Here is a 19773-nt window from a genome sequence, read left to right as displayed (position 1 = left end):
TTGTTTAGTAGAGACGGGGTTTCTCCATATTGGTCAGACTGGTTTCGAACTCCTGACCTCAGGTGATCCACCCGCCTCAGCCTCCCAAAGGGCTGGGATTACAGGCATGAGCCATCGCGTCCGGCCGTGTGTGTGTATTTTTAGAGCTTTAAAAATTTAAGTTTGTACCAGTGCATGAATGGACAAATAGAAAAGAATGGGCCAGGTGCAGTGGCTCATGCCTGTAACCCCAGCACTTTGGGAGGCTGAGGCAGGTGGATTGATTGAGCCCACGAGTTCCAGTTCAGCCTGGGCAACATGGCAAAACACCATCTCTATAAAAAATAAAAATTAGCCAGGTGTGGTGGCTCGCTCACACCTGTATTCCCAGCTACACGGAAAGCTGAGGTGACAGAATCACCTGAGCGCAGGGAGGTCGTGATCGTGCCACTGCACTCCAGCCTGGGTGACAGAGTGAGACCCTATATGTTCTCCTGAGGCAGGAGAATTGCTTGAACCCGGGAGGTGAAGGTTGCAGTGAGCCTAGATCACAGCACTGCACTCCAGCCTGGGCGATAAGCCAAGACTCTGTCTTAAAAAAAAAAATTTTTTTTAAGATAAAAATTAAAGCCTTTGGCTGGGCACGGTGGCTCATGCCTGTAATCCCAGCACTTTGGGAGGCCAAGGCGGGTGGATCACAAGGTCAGGAGATCGAGACCATCCTGGCCAACATAGTGAAACCCCATCTCTACTAAAAATACAAAAAAATTAGCCGGGCGTGGCGGCGCGGAGGCAGAAGAATGGCTGGAACCCGGGAGGCGGAGGTTGCAGTGAGCCGAGATTGCACCATTACACTCCAGCCTGGGCAACAGAGCGAGACTCCGTCTCAACAAAACACAAACAAACAAAAAGCCTTTAAATATTATGTAGAGCCAGGCGTGGCGGCTCACGCCTGTAATCCCAGCACTTTGGGAGGCCTAGGTGGGCGCATCACTTGAGGTCGGGAATTCCAGACCAGCCTGACCAACATGGAGAAACCCCGTCTCTACTAAAAATACAAAATTAGCCAGGCATGGTGGCGCATGCCTGTAATCCCAGCTACTCAGGAGGCTGAGGCAGGAGAATCGCTTGAACCCAGGAGGCAGAGGCTGTGGTAAGCCGAGATTGTGCCATTGCATTCCAGCCTGGGCAACAAGAGCGAAACTCTGTCTCAAAAAAATAAATAAGTAAGTAAATAAATAAATAAATATTATGTAGAATCACAGTAAGTTTCTGAGAAGTTTGATCGGTCCCTTGGGGAGTGGGGCCAGGCTCTCTGGTTCTTCTTGGTATGACCCAAGAGGTCATCCTCCTTGAAGATAAGAAAACAACTCACCTTGCCGTCTTCAGCTCCTTGTCATAGAAAGTGCTTAATAAATGACGAAAATATGAAATGGGGCATGTCCATCATCTAATTACTTTGCTCAGAGTAACAGTGCTCAGAAAAGTGAAGATCTAAGTGTGATGTTGCAGCAATTAGACATCCGTAAGAAAAAAGAGCCTAACTGAAGATGGATCGTAAGCCAGGCATGGTGTCAAATGCCTGTAGTCCTGCCTACTTCAGAGGCTGAGGCAAGAAGGTCCCTTGAGCCCAGGAATTCAAGTCCAGCCTGGGCAACATAGTGAGACCTGGCCTCTTATTTAAAAAAAAAAAAAAAAAAAAAAGGATGACAGACTTCAATGTAAACCTACAAATGGCCTGGTGCGGTGGCATGTGCCTGTAATCCTAGCACATTGGGAGGCCGAGGCAGGTGGATCACTTGAGGCCAGGAGTTCGAGACCTGCCTGACCAACATGGTGAAACCCCGTCTGTACTAAAAAATACAAAAATTAGCCAGGTGTGATGGTGCATGCCTGTAATCCCAGTTACTCTACTCGGGAGGTTGAGGCCTGAGAATCTCTTGAGTCAGGGAGGCAGAGGCTGCAGTAAGCCAAGATGGCGCCTGGGCGACAGAGCCAGACCCAGTCTTAAAAAGGCCGGGCATGGTGGTTCATGCCTGTAATCCCAGCACTTTGGGAGGCCGAGGCAGGCGGATCACCTGAGGTCGGGAGCTCGAGACCAGCCTGACCAATATGATGAAACCCCATCTCTACTAAAAATACAAAAATTAGCCGGGCATGGTGGCATGTGCCTGTAATCCCAGCTACTCGGGAGGCTGAGACAGGAGAATCGCTTGAACCCGGGAGGCAGAGGTTGCAGTGAGCAGAGATCGCTCCATTGCACTCCAGCCTGGACAACAAGAGCGAAACTGTCTCAAAACAAAAGTGGCCGGGCGCGGTGGCTCATACGTGTAATCCCAGCACTTTGGGAGGCCGAGGTGGGTGGGTCATTTGAGGTCAGGAGTTGCAGACCAGCCTGGCCAACATGGTGAAACCCCACCTCTACTAAAAATACAAAAATTAGAGGCCAGGCGTGGTGGCTCACGCCTAATCCCAGCACTTTGGGAGGCCAAGGCGGGCGGATCACCTGTGGTCAGGAGTTCGAGACCAGCCTGACCGATATGGTGAAACCCCGTCTCTACTAAAAATACAAAAATTAGCCAGGTGTGGTGGAGGGCGCCTGTAGTCCCAGCTACTCAGGAGGCTGAGACAGGAGAATTGCTTGAACCCAGGAGGCAGAGGTTGCAGTGAGCCAAGATTGTGCCACTGCACTCCAGCCTGGGAGACAGAGCAAGACTCTGTCTCAAAAAAAAAAAAAAAAAAAATTAGGCAGGCGTGGTGGCAGGTGCCTGCAGTCCCAGCTACTCAGGAGGCTGAGGCAGGAGAATCGCTTGAACCTGGGAGGTGAAGGTTGCAGTGAGTCAAGATCGCACCACTGCACTCCAGCCTGGGAGACACAGCAAGACTGTCTCAAAAAAGAAAAAAAAAGTAAACCTACAAAACTTAGAAAAAAACACAGGAGAAAATCTTCAGGATCTAAGGATAAGCATCGAGTTCTTGGACTTGACACCAAAAGCACAATCCAGAAAGGGAAAACTGATAAATTGGACTTCATCAAAATTAAGAACTTTTGCTATGCCAAAAGAAAAACCCTGGCCAGGTGCAGTAGCTCATGCCTGTATTCCTGGCCTTTGGGAGGGAAAGGTGGGAGAATAGCTTGAGGCCAGGAGTTTGAGATCAGCCTGGGCAAGACCCCCATCTCTACCAAAATTTTTAAAAATTAGCAGGGTATGGTGGTGTCTGCCTGCAGTCCTACCTACCCTAGAAGCTAAGGCGGGGGCCGGGCGCAGTGGCTCACACCTGTAATCCCAGCATTTTGTGAGGCCAAGGCAGGGGGATCACCTGAGGTCAGTAGTTGGAGACCAGCCTGATCAACACGGTAAAACCCCATCTCTACTAAAAATACAAAATTAGCCTGGCGTGGTGGCGCATGCCTGTAATCCCAGCTACTCAGGAGGCTGAGACAGGAGAATCGCTTGAACCCAGGAGGCAGAGTTTGCAGTGAGCCAAGATCACACCACTGTACTCCAACCTGGGTGACAAAGCAAGGCTCCGTCTCCAAAAATAAAATAAAATAAAATAAAATAAAAAAATAAAAATTATAAAAGTAGAGGATAGATTCATGGCTAAGGAGTAGACGGGTTAAGGAAGAGAACTGAATGTGGCTATAAAAGGGCAAATGAGGAATACTGGTAGTGATGGACATGTTTTGTATCAATGTCAATATCCTGACCTTGATAATGTAATAGGACTGCCAGGTTTGTATGCCAGCTACACAGCAATAGACATCTGACATACACTGACAACTGGGTTTGTACTGGAGAGTTTAATTTTTTTCCTTTTTTAAAAATTAAAAATAATTTGCAACACACAACTTTGCTCATGTAGTGAAGAGTTTAATAATCTCAAGATGCCAAACAAGGAAGCAGGAGGAATTCTCAAGCTTGAAATCTGTTTCCTCATAGGGTTCTGGGCAAGGATTTTTAAGGGGGTTGTGGAGGGTGAGGGACTAGAAAATTTGGGGTCATCGATTGGTTGGGTAAAGTGGATGATATGGTTTTGCTCTGTCTCCATCCAAATCTCATCTTGAATTATAATAGACCCCATATGTCAAGAGAGGAACCTGGTAAGAGGTGATTGGATCATGGGGGCAGTTTCCTGCATGCTATTCTGATAGTGAATTCTCACGAGATTTGATGGTTTAAAAGTGTTTGGCAGTTCCCCTCCTTGCCCACCCTCTCTCCTGCCACCTTGTGAAGAAGGTGCTTGCTTCTCTTTTGCCTTCTGCCATGATTATAAGTTTCCTGAGGCCTCCCCAGTCATGCAGAACTGTGAGTCAATTAAACCTCTTTATAAGTTACCCAGTCTCCAGTAGTTCTTTATAGCAGTGTGAAAATGAACTAATAGGCCAGGGGCAGTGGTTCGTGCCTGTAATCCCAGCACTTTGGGAGGCCGAGGTGGGTGATCACCTGAGGTCAGGAGTTTGCGACCAGCCTGGCCAACATGGTGAAACCCCATCTTTACTAAAAATACAAAAATTAGTCGCACATGGTTGGCGGGCGCATGTAATCCCAGCTACTTGGGAGGCTGAGGCAGGAGAATTGCTTGAACCTGGGAGGCAGAGGTTGCAGTGAGCCAAGACTACACCATTGCACTCCAGCCTGGGCAACGAGAGTGAAATTCCATCTCAAAAAAAAAAAAAAAGAAAAAAGAAAATGAACTAATACAGGGGTTAAAATCAGGATGTGGAAATTATTCTTTCATTAGTCGGCTTTTTGCTGGGTCCTTCGGACTAGCTGGCATGGTAATTTTGTTGGTATATAGAATCTAAAGGAGATGCTCAATGGAAAAATGTATCTAACAATGTCTTAGATTTTATCTATAGAACAGGAAAAGAAAAAAGACTTTTGTGACAAGAGCTAGTTATCCTTGGGTAGTAAGAGTAGTGACCAACTACAAGGAACTGGGACAGAAGGCAAGCCGACTTAATGATTGTTGTTGATTGTGCTATAAGCGTACTTAGATTTTATTTTGCCTCCTATTGATTTTATAAACCGTTGCAGGTGAGCAGTGACTATCTGAGGCCAGTATCAGTGTGGGCAGTAAGAAGAATTTACCAAGACAGTTGTAGGTAAAGAAAGGCAGATTTATGAAAGAAAGTATGAAAATACATTGCAAGAGTGCAAGGGGCTGGTTAGCAAGAGAGGAGCTAACTGTGAGGAGACAAAGGCTTGCTGGGGATTTTATAGAATGGTGCTTGTGCTGTGTGCTGAAGAGGGCTTTGTGCAGTACTGATTACTGCAACCAAGGTTGCAGTTAGCTAACTTGCATTTTTCTATAAGCCAAGGGTCTGGTGATAGCTGGGCATGGGAAGATTGTGAGATATGAGCGCAGGAGGGCTATGTGTCCTGAACCATGAAGAAAGGCAGACTTGTAGCTTATCTGCCTTTCCTTTTTGCTCTCCCTCAGTCCTGCCAGCCCCACTCCTTTTCCCTAAACTCCACATAAAGTTTTTTTAGGGATGGTTTTATGACAGGAAAATATCTTGGGCCCCTAAGATCACTAAGGAAAACTCAGGCTGGAAACTGCTTAGGGCAAACCTGCCTCCATTCTATTCAAAGTCAATTATCTGCTCACTGAGATAGATGCACATCTGATTTGCCTCCTTTGGAAAGGCTAATCAGAAATTCAACAGAATGTAACCATTTGTGTATCACCTGTGACCTGGAAGCGCCCTCCCCGCTTCAAGTCTTCCTGCCTTTGCTTCAAGTTGTCCCACCTTTCCAGACTGAACCAATGTACTTACAAATACTAACTGATGTCTCATGTCTCCCTAAATGTATAAAACCAAGCTGTGCCCTGACCACCTTGGACACGTCATCAGGACTTCCTGAGGCTGTGTCACAGGTGCGTCCTCAACCTTTTTTTTTTTTCCCTCCCTGAGAGAAGTCTTGCTCTGTTGCCCAGGCTGGAGTGCAGTGGTGTGATCTTGGCTCACTACAACATCCACCTCCCGGGTTCAAGCAATTTTCCTGCCTCAGCCTCCTGAGTAGCTGGGATTGCAGGTGTATGCAACCACAGCCGGCTAATTTTTGTTTGTTTGTTTGTTTTTTTAGTAGAGATGAGGTTTCACCATGTTGGCCAGGGTGGTCTCAAACTCCTGACCTCATGATCCACCTGCTTCAGCCTCCCAAAGTGCTGGGATTACAGCCACCACACCTGGCCAGCAAAATAAACTTTCTAAATTAACTGAGACCTGTCTCAAATTTGGGGGGTTTACAGTTTCAATATTGTTACTGGAAAGGGGTCCCAATCCAGATCCCAAGAGAGGGTGATATGATTTGGCTCTGTGTCCCCACCCAAATCTCATCTTGAATTGTACTCCTGTAATTCCCATGTGTTGTGGGAGGGACCCAATGGGAAATAACTGAATCATGGGGGTGGTTGCCCCCATACTGTTCTCATGGTAGTGAATAAGTCTTATGAGATATGATAGTTTTATAAAGAGGAGTTTCCCTCCACAAGCTCTCTTTCTGCCTGCTGCCATCCATGTAAGATGTGACTTGCTCCTCCTTGCCTTCCGCCATGATTGTGAGGCCTCCTCAGCCATGTGGAACTGCAAGTCCATTAAACCACTTTCTTTTGTAAATTGCCCAGTCTTGAATATGTCTTTATCAGCAGCATGGAAACAGACTAATACAGTAAATTGGTACCCGTAGAGTGGGGCACTGTTTAAAAGATACCCAAAAATGTGGAAGCAACTTTGAAACTGGGTAACAGGCAGAGGTTAACAGTTTAGAGGGCTCAGAAGACAGGAAAATGTGGGAAAGTTTGGAACTCCCTAGAGACTTGTTGAACGGCTTTGACCAAAATGCTGATAATGATATGGACAATGAAATCCAGGCTGAGGTGGTCTCAGATGGAGATGAGAAACTCATTAGGAACTGGTGCAAGGGGGACTCTTGTTATGTTTTAGCAAAGAGACTGGCAGCATTTTGCTTCTGCCTTAGAGATTTGTGGAACTTTGAACTTAGGAGAGATGACTTAGGGTATCTGGCAGAAGAAATTTTTAAGCAGCAAAGCATTCAATAAGTGACTTGGGTGCTGTTAAAGGCATCAAGTTTTAAAAGGGAAATAGAACATAAAAGTTCAAAAAATGTGCAGCCTGACAATGCAATAGAAAAGAAAATCCCATTTTCGGAGGAGAAATTCAAGCCAGCTGCAGAAATTTGCATAAGTAACGAGGAGTTGAATGTTAATCTCCAAGACAATAGGGAAAATGTCTCCAGGGCATGTCAGAGATCTTTGCGGCAGCCCCTCCCAACACAGGCCCAGAGGCCTAGGAGGAAAAAATGGTTTCATGAGCCAGGCCCAGGGTCCCGCTGCTGTGTGCAGTCTAGGGACTTGGTGCCCTGTGTCCCAGCCACTCCAGTCGTGACTAAAAGGGGCCAAGGTACAGCTTGGGCTGTGGCTTCAGAGGGTGCAAGCCCCAAGCCTTCACAGCTTCCACATGGTGTTGAGCCTGCGGGTGCGCAAAAGTCAAGAATTGAGGTCTGGGGCCGGGTGCACTGGCTCACGCCTGTAATCCCAGCATTCCAAATGATTGTGAGGCCTCCCTAGCCATGTGGAACTGTAAATCCATTAAACCTTTTTCCTGTATAAATTACCCAGTCTCAGGTATGTCTTTATTAGCAGCATGAAAACAGACTAATACAGAGGGTCCTTGGATCTTGTGCAAGAAAGATTTCAGGGCAAGTCCACAGTGCAAAGCAAAAGCAAGTTTATTAAGAAAGTTAAGTGGTGAAAGAATATCTACTCCATAGACAGTAGGGCGTTCCTGAAAGTAAGAGGAGGAACGTGTCCACCCTAGGTAGAATGCTTGCTTATATATAGGATAAAAAAAGATCATGGGGAGATATGCTCTGCCACAAGGGTTTGTGATAAAGGATTAATTTTTTAAATTACTGTATTTTACAAGAATCAACATTATTATCTTTAAAGCAAAATTAGGAATGCTTCTATTCTCAAAATATCGGGATCTCAGGACACTCCTAAGTACGGGTCTGTTTAGTAAATGTTATTAGTCTGTTCCCTTAACCATAAACATCTAGAGGCTAGGAATACCTAACTTCCTGGGAATGCAGCCAAGCAAGTCCCAGCTTCACTTTTCCTATCCCTCACTCAAGATGGAGTCACTCTGGTTCAAATGCCTCTGACAATACTGTACTACAGTTTCAGTTTTACAAGATGTTACCCTTAGGGGAAACTGGGTAAAGGGTACACAGAATCTCCCTGTATTACTACTTCTCATATTCCATATGAATCTACAATTGTCTCAAAATAGTTTAATTTTAAAAATCTAATCAGGTGGCACAGGCTTCTCTTTACCTCTTGTTTAAAACCAATAGTTTCCCGCCGGTCACAGTGGCTCACGCCTGTAATCCCAGCACTTTGGGAGGCTGAGGCAGGCAGATCACCTGAGATCAGGAGTTCGAGACCAACCTCAACAGGGAGAAACCACGTCTCTATTAAAAATACAAAATTAGTCGGGCATGGTGGTGTGTGCCTGTAATCCCAGCTACTCAGGAGTCTGAGGCAGGAGAATTGCTTGAACCTGGGAGGTGGCGGTTGTGGTTAGCCGAGATTGCGCCATTGCACTCCAGCCTGGGCAACAAGAGTGAGACTTGGTCTCAAAACAACAACAACAACAACAACAAAATAGTTTCCCATTGTTCATAAGATATGAGACCCCAGACATTAGGACTTCACTTCACCAGGATCACCAGACTCCTCTCAGAGCTCCATCCATAACTGGCATTCTTTTTTTTTTTTTTGGAGACAAGGTCTCGCTCTGTCTCCCAGACTGGAGTTCAGTGGTGTGATCTCGGCTCACTGCAACCTCCACGTCCTGGGTTAAAGCAATTCTCCTGCCTCAGCCTCCCCAGTAGCTGGGATTACGGGCACGCACCACCACACCTGGCTAATTTTTGTGTTTTAGTAGAGACAGGAATTCACCATATTGCCCAGGCTGGCCTTGAACTCCTGAGCTCAGGCAATCCACCCGCCTCAGCCTCCCAAAGTGCTGGGATTACAGGCCAAAATAGGCATTCTATCAGGCTTCCCACTAGACATAGTCCTGTAACCTAAGGCAGGTCCAGTTCCCTGCAGCTTGCAAATTCAAATAACAAGTAAGAGAATGGTAAAAAGAAAGTGACTGCCATGGGCACGGTGGCTCACGCCTGTAATCCCAACATGATCCGAGGCAGGCGGATCATGAGGTCAGGAGATCGAGACCATCCTGGCTAACATGGTGAAACCCCATCTCTACTAAAAATACAAAAAAATTAGCCAGGCATGGTGGTGGACACCTGTAATCCCAGCTACTCGGGAGGCTGAGGCAGAAGAATGGCATGAACCCAGGAGGCAGAGCTTACAATGAGCCAAGATCACGCCACTGCACTCCAGCCTGGGCGACACAGGGAGACTCTGTCTCAAAAAAAAAAAAAAAGAAAGAAAGTGGCCAGGTGTGGTGGTTCACACCTGTAACCCCAGCACTTTGGGAGGCCAAGGTGGACGGATCACCTGATGTAAGGAGTTTACGACCAGCCTAGCCAGCATTGTGAAACCCCCTCTCTACTAAAAACACAAAAATTAGCCAGGCGTGGCAGTAGGGGCCTGTAATCCCAGCAACTGACTAGGGAGGCTGAGACACCAAGAATAACTTGAGCCTGGAATGCAGCGGTTGCAGTGAGTGGAGAGCACGTCACTGCACTCCAGCCTGGGTGACAGAGGGACTCTGTCTCAAAAAAAGTGGGGGGGGGCGCGGGACTTGGTTGACCTGGATGGCATGCAAGGGGTGGGGAGGGACCCAGGAGGTGCTGGGTCTATGGGACTTGCTCCTATGTATCCATCAGTGATCTGGTTGGCGCCATGGAGGCTGGGGTGAAGGCGGAGGGGGGATGGGGGGTAGGGGGGAGCTAGGTTGTAAATTGACAGTTGTCCCCAGGCAATCCCCTGGTATGGGAAAGTTCCAGAGGTCCCTGGTTTAAGCTTCGGTCCTTGGAACTAATAAGCGAACACATAATTAGATAAGCTTACAGTGTAGAGAGTGTCTGGTGGAGAGAAGGTAAAGGTTAATTGGATTTTTTTTTTTTTTTTGACAGATGTCATTCTGTCGCCCAGGGTGGAGTGCAGTGGCGTTATCGTGGCTCATTGCAGTCTTTACCTCCCAGGGCTCAGGTGATCCTCCCACCTCAGCCTCCCCAATGGCTGGGACTACAGGCCGATCTCGCCTGCCTCGGCCTCCCAAAGTGCTGGGATTACAGACGTGAGCCACAGCGCCCACCCTATAATTGCATTCCTAAAGAGCTAAATAGGAGGTGGGGTGAAAGGAGAAAAGTAAAAATAATTCATTTTTCTAAGAAAATGGGTAGTTGGTCACACTCCTATTTACTAGGGCCTTTGCACATGTTCTCATCTGCACTGTGCTTCCCTCTCTTTTTCTATTTAACTATTTATCTTCCAGATCTCAGCTGCAGCCGCAGTTTCTTAGGATAACCTTCTCCAACTTCTCGAAGATACTCACCATGATTAATTGATTAGTGTGTTATACTAGGCAGGTAGTTCCACGAAGAGAAGCTCTGTATCTCTCAGTCTCACTGTATGCGGAGTGGGTAGCTCTGCACCTAGGATGCTCAATAAGAACGGTATTTATGAACTGAACGACAGAAGGTTGAACGACTGCCCACTTATGCACTGAGCCTTCCGGAGGGACGAGTCTACAGGGGTCGCGCGTCGTAACGACGTCACTTCCGTCGGAAGGTTCTCATGAGGAGCCACTCAGATTCCTGTCACTTCTCAAAGCATCTCCGTCGTGAACATGGCCCTGCCACCATTCTTCGGCCAGGGTCGCCCAGGCCCACCGCCCCCGCAGCCGCCGCCTCCTGCTCCTTTCGGCTGTCCGCCACCGCCGCTGCCCTCCCCGGCTTTCCCGCCGCCTCTCCCCCAGCGGCCCGGCCCTTTTCCGGGGGCCTCCGCCCCCTTCCTTCAGCCTCCGCTGGCTCTGCAGCCCCGAGCCTCCGCGGAGGCCTCCCGCGGCGGAGGCGGCGCTGGCGCCTTCTACCCGGTGCCACCACCGCCGCTGCCTCCTCCGCCGCCCCAGTGTCGGCCCTTCCCGGGGACCGACGCCGGCGAGCGGCCGCGGCCACCGCCTCCCGGCCCGGGGCCGCCCTGGAGCCCGCGGTGGCCTGAGGCGCCGCCGCCGCCGCCGGCCGACGTGCTCGGGGATGCGGCCCTCCAACGCCTGCGCGACCGGCAGTGGCTGGAGGCGGTGTTCGGGACCCCGCGGCGGGCAGGCTGTCCGGTGCCTCAGCGCACGCATGCCGGGCCCAGCCTTGGCGAAGTGCGCGCGCGATTGCTCCGGGCTCTACGCCTGGTGCGGCGGCTGCGCGGCCTGAGCCAGGCCCTGCGCGAGGCCGAAGCCGACGGCGCGGCCTGGGTCCTGCTGTACTCCCAGACCGCGCCGCTGCGCGCGGAACTGGCCGAGCGGCTACAGCCGTTGACCCAGGCTGCCTATGTGGGCGAGGCGCGGAGGAGGCTGGAGAGGGTCCGGCGCCGCCGGCTGCGGCTTCGCGAGAGGGCCCGGGAACGCGAGGCCGAGCGGGAGGCAGAGGCCGCGCGGGCAGTGGAACGCGAGCAGGAGATTGACCGCTGGAGGGTGAAGTGTGTGCAGGAGGTGGAGGAGAAGAAGCGGGTGAGAGCAGCGGCCGCGCATGGGGGTAGGAGTGGTGGTGGTTGGAACCTGGAGCAGCAGGAGGCTTTAAACTTCCATTTCCCAGGGCTAAGCCTCTGTTTTACGCGCAAAATGAAGCGATAGCTAACCTTCCCAGCTCATACCACCATGTTAATTTTGTGTTAATGATGTGTGGTACACAAAAGTTCCAGGTGCACTGTAAAATCCTGTAAACACAAAGTATAGGATTACACGGTGGCACTGCACGAATGACAGGTCTCCCCTATCCTGCTCCAACATTGTCCACTTACTCTCAAAACCAGTAAGTGTCTAGTTCCTTGTGTCTTGTACTGCCTTAGGTGGTTTTAAGAATACAAAATACAGGCCGGGCGCGGTGGCCCACGCCTGTAATCCCAGCACTTTGGGAGGCGGAGGCGGGTGGATCACGAGGTCAGGAGTTCAAGACCAGCCTGGCCAAGATGGTGAAACCCCGTCTCTACTAAAAATACAAAAATTAGCCATGCGTGGTGGCGGGCGCCTATAATCCCAGCTACTCTGGAGGCGGAGGTTGCAGTGAGCCGAGATCGCACCACTGCACTCCAGCCTGGGCGACAGAGCAAGACTCCGTCTCAAAAAAAAAAAAAATAGAGAACTTGGGGACCCTACCTCAAGGAATATATATACTCTAATTAGCTGATGGGGCAATAGTGATTTCCCTAGGATTCTTTTGTTTACAAGTTTTAAACCATGTATCCCCAGGTTCAGCAATGGTGTTTCGGAGCATTTACTATATATATATATATACACACACACACATACATACATACATATACACATATATGTATGTGTGTATATATATGTATGTATATGTATATGTATATATGTATGTGTGTATATATATGTATGTATCTGTGTATATAGAGAGAGAGGTGTGCTAAGGTCATTACATATACCAGATTTTGAATCTTTATAACAGCCTTGAGAAGTAGGAAGTATTATGCTAATTTTACAGGTTAGGAAGTCGCATAGAGAGGTTAACTTGCCAACAGTCACACAACGAGTTTGTGGCAGTTTCCCATATTTGATCCCAAGTTGTCCAATTCCAAAGCGTATTGATCTCAGACTCTTTAAGCAGGGCCAGGGTAAAACTGGAAATTGTTCAGATGGTTTTCTAAGGCATTTTCTTTCTTTCTTTTTTTGAGATGGAGTTTCGCTCTTGTTGCCCAGGCTGGAGTGCAATGGCATGATCTTGGTTCACCACAACCTCCACCTCCCGGGTTCAAGCGATTTTCCTGCCTCAGCCTCCCGAGTAGCAGGGATTACAGGCATGCACCACTACACCCCAGCTAATTTTGTATTTTTAGTAGAGACAGGGTTTCTCCATGTTGGTCAGACTGGTCTCGAACTCCTGACCTCAGGTGATCCACCCGCCTCAGCCTGCCAAAGTGCTGGGATTACAGGCGTGAGCCACTGCACCTGGCCGTCTAAGGCATTTTCATTACCTTTGATTGCCTCTGGGGTTCCCTTTCCTCCTCCTCATTATTTCTATTATTATTACATTGTAATACATAATGAAATAATTATACAACTCACCATAATGTGGAAACAGTGGGAGCCCTGAGCTTGTTTTCCTGCAACTAGACAGCCCCATCTGGGGGTGATAGGAGACAGTGACAAATCATCAGGCTTTAGATTCTCACAAGGAGCCCACAACCTAGATCCCTTCCATGCGCAGTTCACTTCTTTGTGCTCCTATGAGAATGTAATGCTGCTGTTGCTGATCTGACAGGAGGCGGAGCTCAGGTGGTAATGCAAGCAATGGGGGAGTGGCTGTAAATGGAGATGAAGCTTCACTTGCTCGCCTGCCTCATCTTTTGCTGTGTGATCTGGTTCCTAACAGGCCATGGACTGGTTACCATCCGTGGCCTGGGGTTTGTTGACCCCTGGCTTAGAGATCTGTGGGAGATCATGTCAGTATAGCGTGGTGTGTGTTAGGAATTCAACTATAGGTGCTGTAAAAGCCCAAAGAAGGAACATCTAATTTACTGAGGGAATGCTTCCCAAATGATACAATGACACGTAAGCTGAGTCTTTTTTTTTTTTTCTGAGACAGAGTCTCGCACTGTTGCCCGGACTGAAGTGCAGTGGTGCCGTCTTGGCTCGCTGCAACCTCTGCCTCCCAGGTTCAAGCGATTCTCCTGCCTTAGCCTCCAGAGTAGCTGGGATTACAGGTGCACACCACCACTCCTGGCTATAAGCTGAGTCTTAAAGGAAAAGTCAACCAGGTGAAGGTAATAGGTGCAGTTCCAGGGAAACAGAGTAATCCAAATGGAGAAGTGAAACAGCTTGGTGTTGGCTGTAGCTGTAGTGGTGGAATTACAGGCACTTATTTGACAGATGGGGGAGAGCACTTTAGGCAAGAGGATTCTCTCCACCACCCATGGTGAATTTTTTATTTTATTTATTTTATTGTTTTAAGGAGACAGGGTTGGGGCTGGGCGCCGTGGTCATGCCTGTAATCCCAACACTTTGGGAGGCCAAGGCGGGCGGATCACCTGAGGTCAGGAGTTCGGGACCAGCCTGGCCAACGTGGTGAAACCCTGTCCCTACTAAAAATACAAAAAATTAGCTGGGCATGGTGGCGGGAGCCTGTAAACCCAGCTAATTGGGAGGCTGAAGCAGGGAATCGCTTGAACCCAGGAGGCGGAGGTTGCAGTGAGCCGAGATCGCGCCATTGCCCTCCAGCCTGGACAACAGCGAGACTCCATCTCAAAAAAAAAAAAAAAAAAAAAAAGAGGGTTGGGGGCGGGCGCAAAGTGGCTCACTCCTGTAATCCCAGCATTTTGGGAGGCTGAGGCAGGCAGATTACTTGAGCCCAGGAGTTCAAGACCAGCCTGGGCAACATGGAGAAACCTCGTCTCTACAAAAAACACAACAATTAACTGGGCATGGTGATGCTGTGATCACACCACTACACTCCAGCCTGGGCAACAGAATGAGACCCTGTCTCAAAAAAAAAAAAAAAGACAAAGTTTCACTGTGTTGCCCAGGCTGGAGTGCAGCGGGTTTGTCGTAGCCTGTAGGTTTGAACTCCTGGTCTCAAAGTGATCCTCTCGCCTTAGCCTCCTGAGTAGGAATAGCTAGGGACACATGCCATTATGCCCAGCTTCCATGGTGAGGATATTGGTGACAGAGTCTTATGAGGAGTGGCTTGAGGAACTGGGGTTATTTAGTCTATATGTGAACTAAGTCAAGAGTAGGACAGCAATCTTTGGTATTTGAAAGGCTGTCATGTGGAAGAGATCCTTGGGACTTTAGAGCAGTGGAACACAAACATAGGTTGTCACTAAGAGACCTTTGTAGAGGTCTCAGCCTTTCCAGCCACATTCCTTATCCTTCCTGGGAATCTGAATCTTCAGGTCTAGGGAATCTGCATTTTTAACAAGTCTCAGCTTAACAAGGTAAGTTGGACACCTGATCTCTGCACTACACTTTGAGAAACACTGAGGAAGAAACAAAACCAGTGCTATGTGGAAGATACAGAGAGGAGAGGTTCTCCTTTAAGATGAAGGTTGTACCATCAGTGGAGGGGGATAACCTCTTAGCTAGAGGGGAGTTGTGCAAGGCCTAGGAAATTGGGATGGAGATTCAATAGAGTCTCTCTTAACCTGGAGACTGTCTGATCCTTTAAAATCTAACCACTGGGCAGCTATTCTCTGCTGTAAGTTTGTTCCTAATACGAGGTCTCATGGGCTTTGTTTCTCTTCCAGGAGCAGGAACTCAAAGCAGCCGCTGATGGCGTACTATCTGAAGTGAGGAAAAAACAAACAGATACCAAAAGAATGGTGGACATTCTACGGGCTTTGGAGAAATTGAGGAAACTGAGGAAAGAGGCTGCAGCGAGGAAAGGTAACTGTGGCTTTGCATTTCTTTCCTTGTTCCCTTCCCCTTCTTTACTCTAGCTCCTCCCACCCCAAATATTATTGAGGGAAAAATACTTGAAACTTCATGATTTTCACCTTGTAGGGTAACTGGGCTTGTCAGCAAGTAGGTCAGAACTTCTGAAGCAGGAAGCCTCAGAAGATGTTTAGCCTGTGGTAGCCCAGATTGAAAAGAGAGGCAAGTGTGGGAACCCACTGCACTGTCTTCCCCTTGACTTATCATTCCTACCCTGGGCATTTCTGGCCACACTCTTCTGAGTGGGCGTGTCATGGCTAGTCACCTTTGCCTTGTGCCAGAGTGAAAGCTTTTCACCCTTACTTGTTGCTCCAGAAAGTGTTGAAAACTTGGCATGCTTCTTCAGATACATTTCAAACCTGAATTATTTCTATTTGAAGAGGTATGAATGGTTGGACAGGGCAGGGATTGCAGACTGTGTGGATTTCCCCACCTTCCCTTCATGTCACTGGTCTCTTCTTGCCTCTGGAGGAAGCACCAGACACTATAGCCAGGCAGTTCAAGCTTCTCCACAGAAGTTTGTTTCAACCATGCTGGCTTTCTAGAAGTTACCCAATTGTGCTTTCCATTTGCCTGTCTGGATCTTAGCTGTTGCCATTCTGTTCATCTGGAGGGCCCTCAGTCCCATCTTTGCCATTTTAAGATCTCACTATTCAAAACCAAATACACATGCAGCATCCTTCATCCTTCCCTGATCTGGGCTGAGGTAACCTCCTGTTGCTTCTCACTTGCACCTGCTTTGGACCACATGCTGATTTATTTAGTAGATTGTAGGCCTTTGGTATTCACCAGAGATATTTGAGAGTGTACAGATTAGCAAATGCCACTCTAACAAATGATTTCCCATGTGTTGTTTAAAATGTAAATGAAAACTGGGATTCTTTTAGACCCTTAAGAAAGTTGTGTTGGAATATGACCATTTTGTATTCACCCAGGCTCGTTTGCTAGCTAAGTGATTGGCTTTTGCATACTAGCCTTCAGAGCGGCTAATTCACATCCAGACCTCAGAAACAGATGTCTCCATTGTGGTACTCTCAGGGCATTTGTAAATCAGAGGGAAGTTAGCATCTGCTTTGTCTACCCATCTCTTTTTCACTAGAAGGCAAAACCTGAGAGCTATTTAATATTCCCACACCTCACATCCTCTATGAGGTGAGTGCTCAGTAAACTTCTGCCAAGTGAATTTACCGGCATTTCCCAATATTAATCTTCCTCACTTTGGTCCAAAAGGAGGAGGAAATTTTAGGAAAATCATGATCTATAGAAATAAACAGACTTTGTGGCATTAAGTGACTTGAATGTAAAATGATTTGGTAAGTAGCAGCTGGTTGCATGCATATTTAAAATGAGCAGCTAACTTCTCTCTTCAAGATGTGTGCACCTCCAACTAAGTGCTGAATGATGAGGCTGGATGTTTAAGCAGGACCACGTTGCAAATTGTCTTATGGGCTATGCTAGAGTTCTCACTTATTCTTAAAGCTTTGGGGAACCGCTGAAAGTTTTTAAGTGAAATGATGGCAAAGATCAGTGCCAGTAGAGCAGAGAAAGTTCTGGAGCATCCAGGAGAGAGAGAGAAGGGCAGAGAGATGGGTAAGGCTATTGAGCACGGGTAGTATGGAAGCATAAGCTGAGTGACGTCAGTGTGTAGGAGAATTGAGAGGTAATGAGTAATTCAAGTGATAGTGAATAATTGAGTAATTCAGAATTATTAGTGAATAATTCTCAAGTCAAAGAATTGAGAGATAATGAATAAAGGTATACGTGTATATACCCATGTACATATAAATAAATAATTTAGGGAACTCAGAGTACAGGAACTAAAGGGAAAAAACAATGAAATGTCTTCCAGATTCTAGCCTCATCTACTGAATAAGTGAAGATAGCTTTTTTTTTCTTTTTTTTTTTTAAAAGACAGGGTCTTGCACTGTCGCCCAAGCCGAAGTGCAGTGGTGCAATCATAATTCACTGCAGCCTTATACTCCCAGGCAGGAGCGATCCTCCCACCTCAGCCTCCTGAGTAGTAGAGACTACAGGTGCACACCACCACACCTGGCTAATTTTTAAATTTTTTGTAGAGATAGAGTTTCGCCATGTTGCCCAAGCTGGTCTCGAACTCCTGGGCTCAAGCGATTCTCCCATCTTGGCCTCCCAAAGTTCTAGGATTAAGGGTGTGAGCCACTGTGCCTGGCCGATACCATTCTAATTAAGAAGGAAAACAAGGGAGGAGGAACAGGTTTAGGGTTGACAAGTTCAGTTGGGGACCTGTTGAGTTTGAGGTGTGTGTGGTACATCCTGGATAAGAGTTCATTAGCATGTAGCCATGAGTCAGAATGACCTTAAGGAGATTGTACAGCATGAGATGAGGGCCAAAAAGACAAAATCATAGGGAATGTCAAAATCAAGGTAGAAGATGAAGAGAGCAAAAAAGAGACCAAGAGAGGTCAGAGAGATGGGAGGAAAAGATAGACTCCCTGCTTCCTTCTGGAAAGTGGCAAGTGCTTAGAGAGAGATTGTGTAGTCTTGGTGATATGGTTTGGCTGTGTCCCCACCCAAATCTCATCTTGAATTGTAGCTCCCATAATTCCCACATGTTGTCGGAGGGACTTGGTGGGAGGTAATTGAATCATGGGGACAGGTCTTTCACATGCTGTTCTTGTGATCATAAGTCTCATGAGATCTGATGGATTTATAAAGGAGAGTTTCCTTGCACACGCCCTCTTTACCTGTCACCATGTAAGATACAACTTTGCTCCTCCTTCACCTTCCGCCATGATTGTGAAGCCTCCCCAGCCATGTGGAACTGTGAGTCAATTAAACCTCTTTTATAAATTACCCAGTTTCAGGTATATCTTTATTGGCAGCGTGAGAATAGATTAATACACTTGGACAGGTTACTTAAGCTTCTCTGAACCTTTGTTTCCTCATCTGCAAAAAGGGAGTAATGATAGTACCTACCCATGGGGTGTCGTGAGGATTAAATTAATAAATATGTGTAAAGTACTTAAAACAGTCCTGGCACATAGTAAATGCTATATACATGTTTCATATTATTATTATTTTTATTATCAAGAAATAAGGAACATCCATGGGAATTAGTATCCAACCGGTCATTAGTGACCTATGCTAGGGGCATTTCAGTGGAGTGGTGGGGGTAGAAGCCAGACTACAGTTGGTTAGAGAATGAATATGATACAAGAAAAGCAAACAGATAATTCAACTTATTAAAAGATTGCCTGTGAAGAAAAGGAAAGAGCAACATCAGTATCTGGCAAGGTGTGTGGTAGTGATGATGGTGAGGGGTGTTGTGTGTCTTTGGGTCATGGGGAAAACTTAAGCATGGTTAAAATTGCTGAGAGGAGTGAGTAGAAGGGGAAGGGTCAAAGAGAAGCAGGAAGAATAGTTGATGGCTCAAGGTCCCATGGAAGGTAGGATGATTCAGATCCCAGGTGGAGGGATTAACTTAAGTGAAGAAGGACCCATCTTACACAAGCATGAAAATGAAGGAGATGAAGATGGGTAGTGATGCACATGAGTGTGTAAATGGGGACAGATATTTGAGGGATTTCCTGTCTGCTGGCCTGTTTTCTCTGGGAAACAGGGTAAATGGTTTGCTGAGCGCCAGTAGACAAGTGGGGCTTTAGGAGAGCAGTGAAGGTTTGATTTAACTGCTGTGAAGAATGGGTGAGAGCCAACAGAGACTTGTGGAAGATGGTTGCAGGGGGTGCTATGGGTCCAGCTGACATATATTGGCAATGGATCACACAATCAAATGACCTCTTCCAGTAGTACTGTAGCTGGCAGGTGAGCACAGAGCATGGGGCTGTTGGGGTTTTGCTTTGTGGGGTGACCATTAGTTTTGTGGCAAAGGAGTAGCAGAAGGATAGAATCTGATACATCAGGTCCGGAGGTTTTGATGAAGCTGCCAAATGGGTCTCTGGGGAGAAGGAAGTAAAAGTACTATAAGGGAGAAAGTTGTAGTTGGATAAGAGAATAATCAAGTTTAAGATTTAAGAGGCAGAAAGTTTTTTCTGATAATGCCAAGGTCCACAGACTGAACAGGACTGCAGGCATGTGGCTAAAGGTGAATAGAGGCAAAGGCATTGGTGTCTAGGAGCTGCAGGACTAGG

The 19773-nt window shown here is 47.4% G+C and overlaps 1 protein-coding gene across 2 annotated transcripts in view; it reads left to right on the top strand.

Moving 5' to 3' along the window:
* The first annotated feature begins 10770 nt into the window (after window positions 1-10770).
* The window catches only part of PDCD7 (programmed cell death 7), a 30949-nt gene continuing 21946 nt past the window's right edge, over window positions 10771-19773 (top strand). For both annotated transcript variants that reach the window (XM_055099024.2, XM_034938943.3), the window contains exons 1-2: window positions 10771-11710; window positions 15460-15598. In XM_055099024.2, coding sequence (XP_054954999.2) covers window positions 10838-11710; window positions 15460-15598 — 1012 coding nt within the window. In that variant the 5' untranslated portion in view covers window positions 10771-10837. The remainder of the gene's footprint in view (window positions 11711-15459; window positions 15599-19773) is intronic.

Source organism: Pan paniscus, chromosome 16 (assembly GCF_029289425.2).
Source record: "Pan paniscus chromosome 16, NHGRI_mPanPan1-v2.0_pri, whole genome shotgun sequence".
Classification (NCBI taxonomy): domain Eukaryota; kingdom Metazoa; phylum Chordata; class Mammalia; order Primates; family Hominidae; genus Pan; species Pan paniscus.
The sequence above is the reverse complement of the archived record's forward strand: the minus strand, read 5'-3'. Positions and strand labels throughout refer to the sequence as shown.